Source organism: Gymnoscopelus braueri, assembly GCF_963280865.1.
Source record: "Gymnoscopelus braueri genome assembly, chromosome: 20".
Lineage (NCBI taxonomy): Eukaryota > Metazoa > Chordata > Actinopteri > Myctophiformes > Myctophidae > Gymnoscopelus > Gymnoscopelus braueri.
The window spans coordinates 46213494-46234552 of record NC_137622.1 but is presented as its reverse complement, the minus strand read 5'-3'; the positions used below and the strand labels follow the sequence as shown (position 1 = coordinate 46234552).

General features: G+C 41.0%; 1 protein-coding gene across 5 annotated transcripts in view; it reads right to left on the bottom strand.

The window, feature by feature from the left end:
* The window catches only part of LOC308076244 (uncharacterized protein), a 124760-nt gene that overhangs the window by 10594 nt on the left and 93107 nt on the right, over positions 1-21059 (bottom strand). For 2 of the 5 annotated variants that reach the window (XM_080416439.1, XM_080416443.1), the window contains 8 exons: positions 5008-5628; positions 3515-3626; positions 3321-3397; positions 3068-3157; positions 1312-1426; positions 1118-1194; positions 905-994; positions 139-405 (listed from right to left, as the gene is read on the bottom strand). In XM_080416439.1, coding sequence (XP_080272565.1) covers positions 139-405; positions 905-994; positions 1118-1194; positions 1312-1426; positions 3068-3157; positions 3321-3397; positions 3515-3626; positions 5008-5628 — 1449 coding nt within the window. Of the gene's footprint in view, positions 1-138; positions 406-904; positions 995-1117; positions 1195-1311; positions 1427-3067; positions 3158-3320; positions 3398-3514; positions 3627-5007; positions 5629-9078; positions 9124-9319; positions 9347-10345; positions 10478-13961; positions 14238-15141; positions 15490-19483; positions 19650-21059 lie in introns of those variants that run through there. The other 3 variants (XM_080416442.1, XM_080416441.1, XM_080416440.1) reach the window with 3 other exon arrangements.

The following is a 21059-nucleotide window of genomic DNA, read 5'->3' as shown; positions in this document are numbered from 1 at the left end:
AAATCTGGAAGTGGATGATTGATTGATTTATTTATTCCGGCAGTGAATAGCCTAAGTTAAGTGGTTAAACATTAACATAGATAGCTCATTATAAAATACATTTCATAGGTAGAAAAAAATAAAAGCAGGAACACTTACTAGTCTTCTGTGTTCCGCTGAGTGGAAGACTCTCCTGGTTCCCGCTCACGGCATAGATGTTGACCTGGTAGTCCGTCTCAGGGGTTAGTCCCCTCAGGGTGAAGTGGCTTATGGAGGAGGGCAGCCACGTTTCGTTGGCCTGCCCGCCGTTGGAAATCTGAGAGCGGATGCGGTACCCCGTGATCCGGGACTGAGGGGCGTCCCAGTGGACCGTGAAGGAGTTGGTCAGGATGTCTGTGAAACGCAGGCCGTCCGGAGAGTCCAGGGCTGGGGAGGAGAAAGAGAAAAAGAGAGAGAGAGAGAGACAGACTTTATTTTGCATGTTTTTGTTTCTTGGACTTTGAGCACAATGTCAACATTTTGATAGCAGGTTATTTAGACAGATGCTAGGTTCTTTGTTTACCTGGTATCCTATAGTTTAACTGTACAGATTATTATTTTGATAGTAATTGTTTAGACTGATGCCATGTTCTTGGATTACTGGTGATCCTAGTTAACTGAGGCATTACACTGTCTCTGCATTTGATGTATGTGTTTACCTTGTTTATTGTAAGTCACACTGGTTAAGAGCTTCTGCTAAATGTCTAAATAGTAAATTGTAGAGAATGAATAATCTCAATTTCTAGATTGGTACACAAGGTAAAATCATCAGTGTTAATTTATCCACTTGTAAACGGGTCTATTTGGTTGCATTTGTACACTCAGAGTTAAGGATTTTACTTTATACTGTACATCTGAAGTCATTTAGTTCCTAAAGGATACTCACTTGTTCTCTGGATGTCAACTACTGGTGAGCTCTCTCTGTGTTTGTTCACACACACCACGCTCACCTCATACTCTGTGTTAGGCAGCAAATCTGTGGGCAAGAGAACGAGAGACAACGGATTAATCATGTGGTGTGTGTGTGTGTGTGTGTGTGTGTGTGTGTGTGTGTGTGTGTGTGTGTGTGTGTGTATACGTGTGGGCACGCGTTTCGTACCTCTCAGTACCACGCTCTTGCTCCTGCCTCCAACACTTATTTCTGTGGTTTCATCATCATGGTCAATACGGTGGTACCTAATCAATGAACACAAAGCAATGAACACACATTTCACACAGATAACATAGACGTATTAGAGTAATGCACACTGGTACTGCACAGTTCTTCCTTCAGAAATGTGAACAATGTTCTACCTGATCAGGAAGCTGTTGATGTCATCAACGTTGGGGACGTGAGGAGTGATCCAGGTGACCTCCATGTTGTCAGCTCCCACCAGGCCAAAGCCCAGACCTGTAGGTGCTGGCACAGCTGTAGAGACGAGGACATCACACAATTAATGTATGAATTTATTACACAGGCGTGCCTGTGTCACTTGCTGGTGTTGCTGCATCGCACACCCAAAATAGTTGTTCTACAAGTTCACAACGCGTCGCATCTTGTTTGTCATAGAGTGACAGCATGTAAGCCTGACTGCACCTGAGTGACTCTAACACCAGTTATCGACGGTATTCCTCCCAGCGTATTCCTCACGTCCCAGCGGCCCCGACCTGTGAATCGCGTCGGCGCAACCACACTTGCAATTTCCCAGAATTGCGAATATTCTAGTTAATAGATTAACTTTATTGGTGTGGCTGCCAGTGGCGTAACGGAGGGGTAGCAAGTGATGCGGTGCGGGGGGGGCACCAGCAGGGGGGGCCCCGCCTGCGCTGATACAAATATTTTTACAGCAAAAAAAAAGAAAAAAGTTGATTTATATTGGTCAAATAGAACCGAATTAGACCCGAATTAGACCCGAAATTTTTGCACAGGTTGTGCGTGAAACTCCCGCGGGGAGGCCCCGCGATTCTGCGTTACGCCACTGGTGGCTGCCCTAACAGGGCAACCACACTATAGTAATCTTCCGACTTTATTTTGTATTATTCTTTCTAGATAAACTTTATTTTGCCGCGCTACTCCTCCCTCAGTTTTCCACACATTCGTGCCATATGTCAAATTGACCAGCTTCATCAGGAATCGTGTGCATCCATTTTGCTAAGAGATTGGTTGTATGGTTTCATTGATATGGATTTATTAGTGCATTAACTTTCCCCCTTGACTTGAATGGGAAAATGCAAAAACTCCCATTCAAGTATTTTTCTCTCGGAAACCGTAAGGGCTAGAGTTACAAGACCTGGAGGGGAGGTTCGTAGTTTAATGCAAAATTATCAGAAAAATTATTACACCAGTCGGCCTCATGGTGGCGCTATAACAGCCCACTGTACGTTTCGGCGTATAACTCTTGAACCGTAGGTCGTAGAATAAAACAATATTTTCCCTGGATTCCTTGGGTTATGACCAGGGGTGCACATAACTTTTTAGGTCTAGTACTCAGAAGAGCACCTGGAGATGTGACTTGGTGCGCACAAAATGTATTATTTTTATATATAAAAACATTATTTATTTTGGGTGCGCATGCGCACCTGCGCACCAGTTATGTGCACCCCTGGTTATGACGCAACTCCACATATAGTCCACGCCCATTTGCGTCTGGATAGATTTTGCGTCATTTAGAATTTTCTTCAAAACACACTTTTAGCTCCTCCTCCCAAATATTTTGTCCAAATTTCACAAAGATCAGAGCACATGATCTCTGGACCCATGCGATAAACATAACCAAGCGGAATTTTGATAGTCCATACCGTTTGTCCGTAATTGGCTTCCAAAGTTAGTGGGAGGGGCCTGTTTTACAAAAAATGCCAAAAAATCAAGAACGAAACGTCCAGTCAATCCCAAATTTGAATCACATGTCAATTTCTAGATTGGTAGTTGGTAGGTACACAAGGTAAAATCATCAGTGTTAATTTATCCACTTGTCAACGGGTCTATTTGGTTGCATTTGTACACTCAGAGTTAAGGATGTTAACTTTATACTGTACATCTGAAGTCATTTAGTTCCTAAAGGATACTCACTTGTTCTCTGGCTGCCAATTACTGGTGAGCACTCTCTCTGTTTGTTCACACACACCACGCTCACCTCATACTCTGTGTTAGGCAGCAAATCTGTGGGCAAGAGAACGAGAGACAACGGATTAATCATGTGGTGTGTGTGTGTGTGTGTGTGTGTGTGTGTGTGTGTGTGTGTGTGTGTGTGTGTGTGTGTGTGTGTGTGTGTGTGTGTGTGTGTGTGTGTGTGTGTGTGTATACGTGTGCACGCGTTTCGTACTTCTCAGCACCACGCTGTTGCTCCTGCCTCCAACACTTGTTTCTGTGGTTTCATCATCATGGTCAATACGGTGGTACCTAATCAATGAACACAAAGCAATGAACACACATTTCACACAGATAATGTAGACGTATTTGAGTAATGCACACTGGTACTGCACAGTTCTTCCTTGAGAAATGTGAACAATGTTCTACCTGATCAGGAAGCTGATGTCATCAACGTTGAGGACGCGACGAGCGACCCAGGTGACCTCCATGTTGTCAGCTCCCACCAGGCCAAAGCTCAGACCTGTAGGTGCTGGCAGAGCTGTAGAGACAAGGACATCACACAATTAATGTATGAATTTATTACACAGGCGTGCCTGTGTCACATGCTGGTGTTGCTGCATCGCACGCATAAAACAGTTGGTCTACAAGTTCACAACGCGTCGCATCTTGTTTGTCATAGAGTGACAGCATGTAAGCCTGACTGCACGTGAGTGACTCTAACACCAGTTATCCACGGTATTCCTCCCAGCGTATTCCTCACGTCCCAGCGGCCCTGACCCGTGAATCGCGTCAGTGCAACCACACTTGCAATTTCCCAGAATTGCGAATATTCTAGTTAAAGTCGTTAAAGTAGTTCAAGTCTACATAAAGTAGCCATGTGCAGTAATATAGAAACATGAGATGCATCGTAGGATCAAATCGTTACCAGATGGATCTTAACCAAATTGAATCGTGAGCCCTACCCTGTATGACAAGACCCTCCCACCAGTTACTGCTCCATTAGCCAAATCTCTGCTCACTCGCTCACTCGGTCCTCCAGCTTAACCCGGAAATAATTGGTGTCCCAAATGGTCGTTTGCTTTTAAGGGAGCCGAGACCGGAGAGAGAGAAAGCTCTACAAGACGCTTGGAGCGTCTAACAGAGTTTACATCCAGTGTTCATTACAGACCAGAGAGAGACTGAGCTCTACAAGACGCTTGGAGCTTCTAACAGTGAGTGTACATCCAGTGTTCCAGACTGTTCTCGTCCGCTCGCCAGAAGTGTTGACTGCCTATCTGTTCTGTTATTGGATGGACCGCCTCCTTGGGCTATGGGATCGAAACCATGACTACACTGTCTGGGAGATGGGGTCAACAACAAAAAGCTGTGCCGTGTCACAGACTTCAAAGAGATGTTTTAGAGCTGATGAAACTTTGTTCTGCTCAACAACTGCTCAAATCCTAAAATGTAATGTGTCTGCATGAGTCTGTTGAACGGTTTGAGGGTGAAAGTGTCCCATTTGATTAAACTGCAGATATACTGAAGTTAAGCATTTATATTATCATTCTGAATAACAGTGATCTAAGCTGCTGAAGTAACAAAGTAAATAATGGGTTGATCTTTAATTATACTATCATGCTGTTTGTTGAGAGAGAATGCATGTCAAACAGCTCATACTGTATATGAGAAATACAGCTTCTAATATATAACATGACATGCAGGAGGAGTGAGTGAGTGAGCATGCAGGAGTGAGGAATTGTTATGTGTCCATCAGTCCAGCTGGCTTGATTCCTCTGGACTCACATATAATCCTCTCCTCCTCCTCGCTCAGAGACTGGACTAATGCGTGAGTGGAGAGAGCGAGTGTGGAAGTTGGGTATTGGAATTTGTCTATACTCCATTGACAGCTCCTTTAAAGAGGAATGACTTGTCTCTCTCACCTTGTCTCCTTACTTCTTCTTGGAACCTCTGGTTGGTGTAGTGGCTTCCACCGTTCTTCTCCACCATCTGGTTGATTTTCTCCAGCAGCTCAGTGACCTGACAGGGATCCTTACTTTCATTGTCAAAGACATGATAAAAACCACTATATTTGCTGATTAATTCTTGTAGTTCTGGAGATTCATTCACAAATTCATCAATTGTTTGACCTTTAAGCTTGTCACCATGAGTGAAGAGAATCATGGTGTATTTGTCTGAACTTTGTCCAAATTCTTTCTGAATCTTTGCCACAACGTTCCTCTCCTCGTCTGTGTATCTCCCTAGTTTGATCACAGCCAGGAACACATGAGGACCAGGAGCAGCACAAGTAATACACTTTCTGACCTCTTTAATGGTTTCATATTCACTGAACCCAGTGTCAAACAAGCCTGGAGTGTCAATAACAGAAACCTTTCTACCAGCCACTTCACCACTGGCCTTATTACAGCTCAATGTCACAGAATCAGGTGAAAAATTTGATTCAAATGCTTCAGGACCCAGGATGGTGTTTCCTGTGGCACTCTTTCCAGCTCCAGTCTTCCCCACCATCACAATACGAATTTCTTCATCATTTGTTATGAGATCTGAGGAAAGAAGAAAGAAAGAAAGAAAGAAAGAAAGAAAGAAAGAAAGAAAGAAAGAAAGAAAGAAAGACATCAATGACGACATCTGTAATGTATGAATGTATCATTGAAGTGTGTTACCATGTTATAGCAACAGATGACAGTATTGCATCATTTAATGTGAAGTTTCTTTAAGTTATAGAAGGCAATCACTCTCACTAGAATTATCATTGTATGTTGTACTAATTTTATGTAGTTAAATACTGGTGTAACAACAGGCCTAGTCAGCAATGGATTTTTTTCCTTTTTCTTTTTTTACTATCAGTCATTCAATGACTGATAGTCAATAATTCAATAACATATGTTTTCACGTTTTCAAGTTATTTTCATGGCAGTTTGACTGTCCTGTCTGCTCTGACATTCTATGCTCAGTGATAACATTCCTACAGCTAGTACACACGTCTGTGCTTTCAGTATTAGATCAGATGTAAATCAGCAGATCTTTAGTTTGAGAACCTGTTCCTCTTCTGACCTGCTTTAACTCTTGGTCTCTTCCCTCAGCCTGAATGCCTCCCACACAGCTCCAACCTTATGAAGACAAGGCCTGAAGTTTGTATTCATCAGTTTGAGAAGCTTTGGACCTACAGTAAAGCTTAACCTTGCTTTGACCTTAAGTTAACTCCTTCTGGACTTGTTAAGTTGTACCTTTGTTGCCTCCTTCTGCTTGACAAGTTCTGTTTTGACTTTATCTATACTACAATCCGCAGACTGGCTGAACGGGCAAAACGGGAAAAAATCTGGAAAAAATCAGTTTGTCCGGAAAAAAATGCGCACTGCGCATGCGTATGCACCGCTGTTGCCAGATCGTGCGCGAGCAACAAGCAACCAGCTTCATGAAAAAACACAAAGCTGCGCACTGCGCACTGCGCACTGCGCATGCGTCGACGCACTTTCTCTAACCAATTTACACCCACTTCACGCTTACAACACCTGGACATGACATGGCAACCCAACCCAACCTCACTCTCCCAGCCTATCAGCGTCGTCGCTCAAACACCAACGGCAGCCATTGTTTCGGTCCATTGTTTCTCTGGCCAGCTTTCTCCGGACTTTTCAACTTCACAAAGCTCTCAAACTTCTTCTTTGAGGCACGGAATTTACTTATAAGATATCGTTTGGATAGAATTTAGTTGTTTCACTTCATATGTGTGGTCAATTAATCATGACAGAGCCTATTTAAAAATAAAAATTCAGAGAACCGGCAGGGGCGGCCACTCACACGCATGTATCCGAATAAGGCACCCTATTTTGGGCATGGCCATCTCAAAAGTCCCGTTGCATCACATTAGTCGCGGAGGTGACAAAAATGCACTGCAATTGGCTGAAGGCGAAAAACGGTGCGTACTCACCCACCAGCGTATGTTCACACACACACACACACACACACACACACACACACACACACACACACACACACACACACACACACACACACACACACACACACACACACACACACACACACAGAGGGGGGGAGAGAGAGGGAGGGTGGGAGAGAGAGAATAGTCAGCCAAACAGCGAGAGAGAATTTTCGCTGACGGACAGACAGAGACAGAGAGGGAGAGAGAGAGAGAGGGAGGGAGAGAGGAAGAGAGGGAGGGAGGGAAAGAGAGAGAGAGAGAGGGAACGAGGGAGGGAGAGAGAGGAAGACAGGGAGATGGAGAGAGAGGGAGGACGGCAGGACGCGATGCATTGTTAAAAATTTAAAAACTTTTTTGGGGGAAATTTTTATCCCACAATTTTTGAACCCCAAAATAAGCGATCCCTTGCTTATTTTTGCGCGGACGTAATTTGTTTGTCATTGTGGTGAATGTTGTGTGTGATGCTGATGTTTGTTGTGTGAAGCTTAGGCCACATCCACACGGATACATTTAAAAAAATGTCACAGTCGTTTTCAAAAAGTTTACCGTACACACGGAATCGTCTCAAGAAATGTGTGTGTCCACACGAAACCACTGAAAACACCACAAACTGAAAACGCTGTAGTATATATGCCTGGCCTGTGGGTGTTGCTGTGGAGGAAAGTAACTAAGTACATTTACTCAAGTACTGTACTTAAGTACAATTGAGGTATTTTAAGCGAGAGGTGGAGCTATAGCGTCATCGGTTCAGGAAAGATGCGTATTGCCGTATTTGGTTGTACACACGGAGACGCAAGGGTGGTGTTTTCAGATTAATTCACTCTGGGACCCGTTTTAAAAAATAAGCGTATTGCAGACCTAAAACGCCGGCTCTGTGTGGCCAAAACGTGCAAACGATTAAAAACGTATGCTGTTTCACCTAAAATCGTATCCGTGTGGATGTGGCCATGTCAGAGTGTTTGTGTTGGAGCGCCTCAGTGCGGCTGCAGAGTTCATGTGCAACATCTTGCATGCGTGGTTGTGGCTTTACAGTTTTCCTTCGCCGTGTCTGTAGGTCACGGCCTGGAGACCCCAGGGTCTCCAGGGACCCCTAAGGGGGGGGGGGGGGGGGGGGCGACCCTCTGGGTATTTTTTTTTCTTTTCTTTATCCCATGATTTTGTACCCCCAAACTACATTTTCTTTGGGGGGGTTGGGGGGGGGGGGTTAGGGGGGGTACTAGAATTCTGCCCGCGTAACTTCTAGTTAAATACATTTACATTTTTGCATAAAATGTTTCCTTGGTCTTTGTCTGCATCTGGATTCTCTCTTTGCCCTGACAAAACTCTTTCTATTTTTCATAAAAGCATGAAACTTGCTACACTTGTACAGTTTGAGGCCTGAACATTCTCACATATGGAGCAGTCACAACCTCCCCCCCTGGTGGCTATTGTATTTTTGACCATAACCATATGATGTATTTATCATCATTTCTCATGAAGTAAACATGATAAGCCTGAGGAACTGAATATAACATGGTGTCACATTGAACTTCAGTGGATGTGGACACCATGTTGTTTTCTGTCACCTTATTACTTTGAATGGTGGCTTGTTCCTGATGTGATTCTACCTCTATTAGATGGTCAAGGATTACAGTGATACCATGTAAAACAGAGGTTCTCAAACTATGGGTCGGGACCCCTAGTGATCATAAAACCTATCACTGTGCTGTTGCACCACACAGCCTCCAACCTGCCACCAAACAGACGATCTGATATCACGCTAAAATCTCTCCTGATATGGAGCGTCGGCCATGGTGTAACTCATACATATTTAACCAATCAAATTTACTATTAAATTAATAAATAATAGGAGAGGAATTGTGGAAAAGAATGACGCTAGAGTGCGGTGAGCCCCCACACACACACACACACACACACACACACACACACACACACACACACACACACACACACACACACACACACACACACACACACACAGTCTCGGCCATGCCTTTCGGCCTGGTGGAGACAATAAGGACAATAAGTGATAATAAAACAGAATGAATACCTGAATACGTTATAGGCTGGTCTGCTGGATTCAATGGAGCCATCTCTGAAACACATTAGAGTAAAATCATGTGTTAATCAGTATGTGTGGTAACACTTCATGAATACAGTATTACATTTATAAATGAATAAATAAATATTATTATTTATACTATATTTTATTTAACCATAATAAAATAACAGATGCAGTTCAGCAGTTGATAGCATGCAGTGGAACTCAGTACATCATGGATTTATCTTACCTTCATCATCATGAGTCTGTTTCACATCTATAGAGAAAGATTACAGGTTAATACACATCATGTTAACTCTTACAAACACTATGTATACATTTACTACATGAACACATGTTTGATCAATATAATCAATATATTGACAAAGTCTTTGATAATGTCATGATGGAATATATATCAAATATAGATTTAAAGGTAGGGTAAGTGATTTTCTTTGGTGTTAAATAGCTCTATATTGTGATAATACTCAGAGTGTTTGTTCAGTAACAGGAGTCTCCATGTCTCTCCAGCTCTTTAGAAAACAGAAAATGCATTTTCAGGCCAGGATACCAATTTTATCCAATCAGGATAGAGAACTCACACAGGATACAGAATAAACAAGTGAAATAGGAAGTGATGACACAAAGAAATGAGCAGACAACATTGGAACTGGAACACAGTAAAGCTGATAAATGGGTACTCTCTCCTGATTGGCTGACATTTTGTCACCTCCCTGAAAATGTATTTTATTTTTATCAAAGAGCTGGAAAGACAGGGAGATCCCTGTTAATGAACAAACACTCTACTAAAGCAATGATTATTGTCTCCGCCAGGCCGAAAGGCATGGCGAGAGAGTATGTTTTGCCCCCTGTCCGTCCGTCCGTCCGTGTGTGTGTGTGTGTGTGTCCGTCCGTGTGTCCGTCTGTGAACAGCTAATCTCCGGCACCGTTGGCTTGATCGCAGCGAAACTGTGCACACACACTCCATGGATGGCAATTCAGAACCTCTGCCTCAAATGTTTCACATGGGCCTGTTATAGCGCCACCAGCAGGTCTAATTTAGCAAAACAATTTTTTTGAACAAAATGCCTCAAATCATGAATGCAGTGTCCGATTGCCGTGAAAGGCCTAAGAAGAAATGGCACCCTTTTCACATTGGCCTATTATAGCGCCACCAGGAGGCCAAAATAACCTACCTGACCTGGCGGAGACCTGTGCTCCGAGGAGCACTTTTTCTAGTTACAAAAAAATCAGTTCAAATCAGTTCAATACTCACCAGGGTGCTTCTTCTTCTTCCAGTATAAATATCCCAGTACTGCTGCCACTAAGATGATGATGATGATGATCGGTGTAAAAATCCCTGCAATCACTGATCCAGTTGATCCTCCCTCTGTGGGAATGTCACTCTCTGAAACACATAGTTATAACACAACTATAAACATTATATCTGTGTGAATCCTATCCTCTGAAACACATAGTTATAACACAACTGTAAACATTATATCTGTGTGAATCCTATCCTCTGAAACACATAGTTACAACACAACTATAAACATTATATCTGTGTGAATCATATCCTCTGAAACACATAGTTACAACACAACTATAAACATTATATCTGTGTGAATCATATCCTCTGAAACACATAGTTACAACACAACGATAAACATTATATCTGTGTGAATCATATCCTCTGAAACACATAGTTACAACACAACTATAAACATATCTGTGTGAATCCTATCCTCTGAAACACATAGTTATAGATACAGTAACACAACTATAAACATTATATCTCTGTTCATATCCTCTGAAACACATAGTTATAACACAACTATAAACATTATATCTCTGTTCATATCCTCTGAAACACATAGTTATAACACAACTATAAACATTATATCTCTGTTCATATCCTCTGAAACACATAGTTATAACACAACTATAAACATTATATCTCTGTTCATATCCTCTGAAACACATAGTTATAACACAACTATAAACATTATATCTCTGTTCATATCCTCTGAAACACATAGTTATAACACACACAACTCTAAACATTATACAATTAAATCAATCAAATCAACAGTGGTGTTAAAATGGTTACAGTCCTGTGGTCCAAAGCTCACAGGTTTGATTCCTGCCTGGTCTCCATTAACATCCATGTGTCCTACATATTACACAATTACAAAGGTGGCCATACACTACGAGATAATCTTAATATTAATTTAATTTTTAAATCGGGTATCATCACACACTACAAGATAATCTTTCAAGATTCTCTTATCAGATTATCTTAAACATGCACACTACACGATTAAAAAAATCGGGGGCATCTCACACTACAAGATTCTATCCAGATTCTCGGGCTTGCGAACAGCAATAATAAATAGAAAAATATATTAAAAAAATTATAATTATGAATTATTAATAATTATAATTATACAAGATATTATATCAGTAGCCTATATTATTTTGATATTAAATAAAGTTACACATTACAATCAGTACATTTTCAATTCAGTGTTTTTCTCCGACAGCCAGCTGCGCTCCTGAGCAGCGCAGCGCACCGCACACGCACACACACACACACACAGACACACACAGTGTCAGAGCAGATCTACAAGCTCACAACGCGTCTCATTCGCGGTAGGCTACTTGTGGTCTTGTATATCGCATTAGCTGTAGAATACAACTCTCGTAGACGTATTTATGATTATGACGTTTTCAATCTACGAGAGTTGTAGGGTTCACCCCCCATGGACACAGGGACTTTCAGCACTATACCCCGTAGACACTCCAAACATTGAAAATAAATTCGTCTATTATAACCGATGCAAAGTTATTTTTTTCTCTACTACTACTCATTGTAGAGTCTCATGATAGTCAAACATGCGCTGAAAGTTCCTGAGCGGCTACCGCTAACGCAGAACGATTTAACACTGGTTGCTTGTTTCTTTCCAGAACCTGGCAACTTGGTGTTGCCAGGTAGAGAAACAAGCAACCAGTGTTAAATCGTTCTGCGTTAGCGGTAGCAAGACAGAACGCCTTAGTAACTAGTAACTAAAGTTTTCAAATGATTGTAGTGGAAGTAAAAGTACAATATTTGCCGTTGGGGTGTAGAAATACAATAGTACTGAAAATTGGCAATACTCCAGTAAAGTAAAAATACCTAATTTTTTTTACTTAAGTACAGTACTTGAGTACATGTACTTTGTTACTTTATGACAACGGTGTTGCGCCCCGAATATATTCAATCTGCGTTGCAGTGTGAGCTTGTGGATTTGCAAAGCGATCCTGATGAATCATGCTTAATAATGTGACGTTGCAGCCTACGTCTGGCATTGCGGGGTATAATGAGAATAAAAGTAAAATCATTCAAATTATTGAATGATTATGATGAGGACGGTAGGCTTTGCTACATGGTCAGTCTTGGAGGGGGGGGGGGGGAACCGCTCGTTTACGGTTTATTATGCCACCTAATGGCTTACATTTTGATTCATTCTATGTGAGAGTATCACAAATGTGTGCCAAATATAAGGCGTTCTGTCTTGACAGTTGGAGTTCCAGTACATTTGTTAACTATCCATTTCTTAAATTAGCCTTTCATTATGTTCTGGCCAAACATCTAATGCTTTAGAAAAAAAACGTTCATGTTGGTGCACCCTTCATAGTTCTTAAATCCATGAATTTTGCAAAATGTTGCAAGGGAAGTCTCTGTGCCAGCCAGGATTATTTTGTTCTTCGTCGCACAATGGTTTCGAGTGGTTAACATTATGCGATATTAGCTGTAGTATACAACTCTCGTAGACGTATTTACGATTCTGACGTTTTCAATCTATGAGAGTTGTAGGGTTCACCCCTCATGGACACAGGGACTTTCTGCACTATGCCCCGTAAACACTCCAAACATGTACAAATTGAAAATAAAGGTGCTTACCCCCACGCAGCAAATGTTAACTATCGCTACGGGGTAGTAGTTTAATGTAATAATCCATATCTTTCAATAAATAAGTGTTTTAATGCCGTCTTGAGCTGTGCTTTAAAGCTATCGACAGAGGCTGCCTGTCTTAGGTGTAATGGGAGTTTATTCCACACTGTCGGTCCGTAAAAGCAGAATGCTGCTTCACCGTATTTTTTATATGTCATTGTAGGCACCTCGAGCAGGTCAGCACTTGAAGACCTGAGGGGCCGGTTTGGAACATATCTCTCTAGACAGTCATAGAGGTAGGAGGGTGCCAGACCATTTAGAGCTTTATAAACTATTAAAATAAATTTTAAATCAATCCTAAAAACAACCGGGAGCCAGTGTAGTGAAGCTAGAACTGGAGTGATATGTTCTCTCATCCTAGTTTTAGTTAAAATTCTAGCTGCCGCATTTTGAACAAGTTTTAATCTGTCAGTTGTTTTCTTTGGCAGGCCAGAGTAGAGTGCGTTGCAGTAATCAAGCCGAGAGAAAACAAAAGCGTGGATCAACGTTTTTGCATCGTCTAACGACAGATAGTCTCTAATTCGCGCAATATTTCTAAGATGAAAGAAAGCAATCTTGGTGACATGATTAATGTGTGTATTAAAATTCAATTCAGAATCGATAATAACCCCCAGGTTCTTTACTGTGGTGTTACTTTCTACAGCCAGGTTACCAAGTCTACTTGTTATTGATTCTCTCTGCTCACTGGAGCCAATTATGAGAACTTCTGTTTTATCCTCATTTAGCTTAAGAAAGTTCTCACTCATCCAGCATTTTATACTGGACAGACAGGTCAACAATGGGTCTAGAGCACAGGGGTCGTCTGGAGCTACCGAAAGATACAGCTGGGCATCAGTCTAGAGGCTCATTCATGAATCTCTAATGGGGATCCTTTAATAAACATAAACATAAACATTACCTGAGATGTAACGTTGTGTCTCAACAGTGTGGTTGAAGTGTGGCAGGTGAACTCTACAGGTCACCAGACCTGGTGGTGTCACTGTCACATTCCTCTGGACATCATAACAGTGTGGAGAAGGTGTCTCTGTCACTGAGGGTCCAGCAGGGAGGAGGGTTCCATCACCGTCCAGCCAAGACATCTCAGGTTGTGGATACCAGCACCCAGAGTCACATGACAAAGATACACCACCGTCTGTAGGTCCATTTGAAGAGATCACTGGCTGAGACCCTGAGCCTGTAAAAACATAAACATATAAATATGATAATCAATCAATATATCCATCCATCCATCTATCTACAATGCTGACAATATTTACAAATCTAAAGCTATGGATGTTACAACAAGAGAGAACATGTAAAACATTATTTACAGACACAGCTCGAGTTCTACTGTAATTACATTAATTTTGATTGATTGATTGATTGATTGATTGAATACTTAATTAACAAGAGTGTTTCCCCTAAATGCATGTAACAGCGGCAGGTGAAGCTACAAGGTTTGATAGCCCCACTCCTTAATTATTATTATTTTTTAAACATGATTTAAAAATGATTTTATTATTTATTCTGTCTTATGTCTTTATAAACTAAAGTTATATTATTATGTTCTATCAGTAGGCCTACGGACACTTCAGGTCTTGGGTTGATGTCAAAGGTGACACCTAGGTCTTTAACGGAAGATTAAGATTGGGAAATAGTGTGTATGTATTCAAGGACCCCAACGGAAACAAGTCCGCAAGGACTTTTTTGGTCGGACCTTTTAGACAAAAGTATTATAAATGTAACTGTGTTGTTTTACATTCTTTTGCCTAATAAAAATTTCAATCAATCAATCAATCAATGTCTGTCTGTCTGTCTGTCTGTCTGTCTGTCTGTCTGTCTGTCTGTCTCCCCTAGAGGAAGGCAGAGATGTGATACAGGTATTTAAGGGTTTTCTTAGCAGGCAGGTAGGAAGTTACCAATGTTTGGGTCCTCATAATACCACACAGGTTACAGTGTTGTGAGAGGGAGGTTTATGAATGGTTGTTTCCTTGCTCTATGGAGTGCAGTGTTGTCTTTGATGTGAAGTGAACAATGTTGTGTTGAAGTGTGACTCAGGCCTGTTGGATCTATGGTCACAGCATCACTAGGACAATAACACTTACCAACAAGGAGCTGGATCAAAGTGTAGATGCGCAGTTGTGGAGCAAAACATCTGTAGGTCCCCTCGTCTGAGAGCTTCACCCTGGACAGTTTCAATGAGATGTTCCCATGATGCAGCTTTTCAGCAAACAGAGACGTCCTCTGTCTGTACGACGGGTTCAGATCGTCATTATTGTAATGTCCATTTTGGAGGAGATTTACGTAAGCCAGCCTCAGGTCAGGTCTGGACCACTCCACTGTCCTCCTGGCCATGTCGAGTGGTGGTTCAATACGACATGGAAGGATCACCTCATCTCCCTCTTTGACCAGGATGTCCTGAGAAGACCCGATCACCTGATATTGTCCTTAAAACAAAACCAAATGAAGCATGGTGTTAGTTCATGATGCTCACTGGACTCATACTGTAATCAGATGTCAGTCAGCTGGTTGTTTACAAACAGACACACTTTTCTACATGTCAATCACAGCTCATGTTCTCAACAGGGTGTTCTCTTTAAATAGACCTTCCTCTTTCATTTGATCACTGCTTCTCCATGCTGATAAACACTGATGATGATGATGTAAGCTTCCTCCTCCACCTCAGCCTGCTTTATAGTTCAGAGTCTAGCATGGCTCAAATGTTTTTCTGAATGTAATGTCTGCTGACTCAAGATAATCAGATTCAATGTATTTCTTACGCCCTGTTCAGATATAAGAGTGTCTGCACTAGACCACGGCATAATATATTATATTATTATTATTATTATTATTATTAATTTGCAGTAGTTGAACTGATATGCATTGAGTCCATTCCCTCTTCCTTTCTCCCTCTTCTATCTCCATTTGTTTTCTCTTTCTTTGTTGTTTTCCCTTCTTTTTTCTTTCTTTTTTACTTCATTACTACAATATAATATTCAATGGGTATATCCACATATTTACATGCAATTAATTTATTACAGATTGATTTAGAATTGTTATTTTACTTTTATCTTTTACTTAATAGTTGTTATATATTGTTTGATTATTACTTCATACAATGAATGTTCAACACTTGAACTATCATAATGTTTGTCCTGTGAATAAATACAATTAAAAAATAAAAATAAAGTCCACGGCACTAAGCACAATGCTTACTCGAAAAGCAATAAATGGGTTATGAGTGACAGCCGTGTGCCTGCTTGGCGTGGTGAACAAACAGACTGTATGGACAATACAAAAATTGAACATGTAAAACAGCATGACTTGTTTATCGGCTCAGTTTAATAGATAGCTATCTGGGCAGAGAGAGCAGCAGCTGTGTCTTTCAGACCACCTGCAGCCTGAGCTGTTCTGGTTGTTATGTTTATGTAGTTGTTGTCTGTATCAACATAAGCTAGTTTAAAACCTGTCGGTACAACTTGCCAAGTGTGCTGAGTGAGTGTAATTAAACTCTACAGCCTGCTAGAGCCACAGAACTCAGTGATCAGCACCCAGCAGAAGCACACAGACACAGACTGGAGAAATGTAGAGTACAAAAATCTCACCTTCAGTGGCAATTTATACATTTTAGGTATTGTAGTTGCAACTACATTGTAGTTGCCCAATCTTTGATATTTGTACGTGCACAGCTGCTTCTTAAAATATTTGATATAAAAAGTCAGACTTCTATACACTACAGCAGTGCAGCACCCGTGGAAAGCTAAGAGGCTGCTGTCAAAGTGACACAAGCAAACTTCATACTGTTTTTTTTGCTTTTTTTTATTAAGAAAAAGGATAAGTGTGTACATCCTACCACACAGTATCATCTTATTCTTTACAGATTGCTCGTAAACGAGACCCCGGTACGGTACAAGATGCAAATGTTAGATTCGAACCCTTATCAAATTATCACCCTTTTAAGTTTGTTTTTGAACACACAACACACACATGACATTATGCCTCCTTTGGGAGGGTAAACTATATACAATGAGTCCATGGGATGTACTGTAAACAATATCACACCTTACAGTGGCAGGAGACATTCCAAACATTTAGATACTAATACCAAAATACCAAAAACGTATTATTGAGAGATCTGATGGCTTTGTATTGTGAATTTGTACTTCCATGTACTGTTATGTACTGTCATGTACTATTCTCATGTCTTTCTAAATAAACTACATCAATCAATCAATCAATTTCCACTGACCCTTAAGTTGTGTGTGTCAAGTATTGAAGGAAATATAATCACATCATGGTAGAAAAAGTACAACAAAATCCAAGTCAACTGCTCTACAAACATTAAATCTATGAATATGCTATGATCTCCCTTAGAGAGAAAACACAATGAACTCTCATCCACTAGATGAGCTGAATTTATGCCACATTACACATAGCAATATTATTATTACTATTTGGCCACTTCCTCTACAAAACCCTTAATTCACCTAACTGTAAATATTTTTGTTGTATATTCAACCTTTTTCTGTCAGGACACTTTCTATAGGCAAAACTTCCCACAACACACCACTAAACTAGTCTTGGATCAAGACTATCAGATTCATATATATATTTTATAGAGTCAGATTTTTTTTTCTCGTATCTATGATAGTCTTCGTCTCTCCCCCCTAATAGTCACTAGACATCCTCGCACAAAGCCCATACTTCTCTGTTAATGTACCAAAAATAACACAAAGTGCTGCTGACCCTGTTGCCACGGATGTTAACTAGACATTAGGAACCTGTGAGCACTGTATTAGTCCATATGTTTCAACAGATAAGTGTTTTAATTCCGTCTGTGCCTGAACGCCATTTTAATTCCTCGTTTACGTCCTGTTTACATTTAGTGTAATGCCGGGGTTCACCTGATGCGCCCCAATACTAAACTAGCCCATTGAGGAATACAGGGAACTTCCGACAGAATCTGCGGTGGAAAGTCTGGTGACTCGAGATAGACACTTGAGTAAAAGTGCAAAAGTATTGTATCAAAATATACTTAAAGTACAAAAGTATTGTATCAAAATATACTTAAAGTACAAAAGTAGAAAGTACTCATTATGCAGAATGTCCCATTTCACAAGTTTTCAAATGTATAAAATGTATAAAAATCTTTTGAAAATAGCAGATCTACTAGCCCTGAAACATGACTGCTTGTATACAGGCGTCATGTGAACCATGGCTACAGATCTACAAGCTAACAATGCGTCACGACACATTGTGAGCTTGTAGATCTGCTAATTTCAAAAGGCCGAAATGTAAGTGGTTAATGCATGTTTTGTAATAATATTCTAAAACTACAAAGTATAACTAGTAACTAGTTTTCAAATAATTGTAAAAGTACAATATTTGCCTCTGAGATGTAGTAAAAGTACTGAAAATTGGAAATACTCCAGGAAAGTACAAATACCTCAAAATTGTACTTAATTACAGTACAACTGATTGATTGATTGATTGATTGATTGATGCACTTTATTTAGTAAGACATGAGAACATCAGTACATGGAAGTACAAATTCACAATACAAGGTCTACTAAACTGGAAGACTTATAAAGCACTGAGCTTAAAATGAGTTCCCCATGCACGCAAATCATGCTTACAAAAGCTGATGTACTTAGTTACTTTACACTACTGAACACAGACGGGATTAAAACATATTGAAAAATACGGGCTGTAAATGTCGATTTAACATCCGGGGCTGAAGTACAGGGTGTGTGAGGACAAGGGGGAAGAAGCTTCCTATGGTTCACACGAGCGTCATGGCGGAACTTCTACCTGGTCTTTGCACTTTCTCCATTTACAACCCGTACATCTACATAAACGTTCACATTTACAATATAAAGTGCTGACCTCATGGCCATAGATGTTACAAGTTGAAACGGGTGGGTCTAAGTACCCGTAGCTTCTGTATTGCTGAATGAAAAGCATTTGAATCCAATCAGCGGCCATTTTCTCATAGAGTTATAAGGTATCAGAGTGCAGTACACCTCCCAACCGATAGGGTCGCGTAATTGAAAGCGTGGAGGAAATTGGGGAAAATGGCCACCGGTCAGATTAAAGTGCTTTTTATTCAACAATAGAGAAGATACGGGTATTTAGACCCACACGATTCAAATTGTAACATCCATGGCCGTGGGGTCAACACTTTATATTTGAAGTCTGAACGTTTATGTAGATGTACGGGATGTAAATGGAGAAAGTGCGATCACCAGGAACAAGTTGACAGTCATGTTTCAGGGTTAGTTCCAGAAACAAAAAAATAAAACGTGATCACATTTTATTTATCTACTACATAAACAGCCCCTCCCTTCCCAGTATTTAACTATGCTGTCGCCCCGTTTGGAACCATAGTTTAAATGGAAGGAACCTGTAAATATAAGTAGTATAATTTCATGTAACATTTACCTGTGACAGATGTGTTGTAACAGCTGCTCCAGATCAGCAACATGTAGAAATAAATACATGGTTTTACTGTTAAAACACTGACTTTTAAAGATAAATGTGAGACGGAGTGATCCGCCATGTTCTGCAGCTCCTTCACAAAGGATCATATGAGGTTCTTTACTTTCGGTTTCATACTTTGTGTTAACAGTGACCTCGCGTCAGCAGTGTTCAGTCAGCAAATATAACGGAGCAAATATAAGACTTCCGGTGGACGATCTCTTCAGAATAAGAGTACCCTCTAGAGTAAAAAGAAACCATTGAAAACCATTGAAAAACGGTTCATTTGCACATTAAAACTATAAATTAAGCATTTAAACGAAGCTATATATCACATATTATGTTTCTGTGTAACAAAAACGGATTTAAAACATTAATTATTTATCTAAATTGATAGATGCTGTTCAAAGGAGTGCATAGCCTATACAAATTGGACACTGGACAGGAGACGGTGCTTAGTGCCGGAACTTCTGAGGTACGCACGCGTTCAGGGAAACCCCCTCTACACAGCCACACTCTCCGCTAAGCGGCACTAAGGTGTAAAAAAAAGTGGCGGGCCGTCCAGTGAGGTCAAGGGTCAGAAAAGGGCCGTTTTCAGTGCATAGCCTATACAAATTGGACACTGGACAGGAGACGGTGCTTAGTGCCGGAACTTCTGAGGTACGCACGCGTTCGGGGAGACCCCCTCTACACAGCCACACTCTCCGCTAAGCGGCACTAAGGTGTAGAAAAAAGTGGCGGGCCGTCCAGTGAGGTCAAGGGTCAGAAAAGGGCCGTTTTCAGTGCATAGCCTATACAAATTGGACACTGGACAGGAGACGGTGCTTAGTGCCGGAACTTCTGAGGTACGCACGCGTTCGGGGAGACCCCCTCTACACAGCCACACTCTCCGCTAAGCGGCACTAAGGTGTAGAAAAAAGTGGCGGGCCGTCCAGTGAGGTCAGGGGTCAGAAAAGGGCCCTTTTCAGACAATAGTGTATACAAGTGGCCATACCCTAACCCAATAGTGTATACAAGTGGCCACACAACCCCACACCATAAAAGAATACAGACACAACAGAGCCTTTTAGGTAGTTTGTCCAAGATACAGTAAATCACAGTACATGCTTTAACTTTGTACTCAGATAAATATCTTTTTGCCTGACAACTCATGCATAACACAATCTCGCTTTTCACGGTGGCTTTTGAAAGTGTTGAGGCTCACATCAAACAGAACAGCTTTGGAAAACAAACAAGTGAAAATACCACAGCTGCTGCCGTCAGTTTGTTCTATGAAATTGGGACAACTGTGATAACACTCATATCTAAATGTAATACCCATACCTCTACCATACAATGCAAAGTACTGTAATGCTAAGTACCTTTGCAGTGGAAAAAATGCCTTAACCAGGTCTTGCTCATGCACACGTAGTGAATCCATTATCACAACATCTAATACTATAACATCACCATTCACTGTCTTTTTGGTGAAATCTACCGCGATGGCTCCCCAATGGGACTTATTTGCGTTGACGGGCAATATCACCAACTCGTAGTTCCA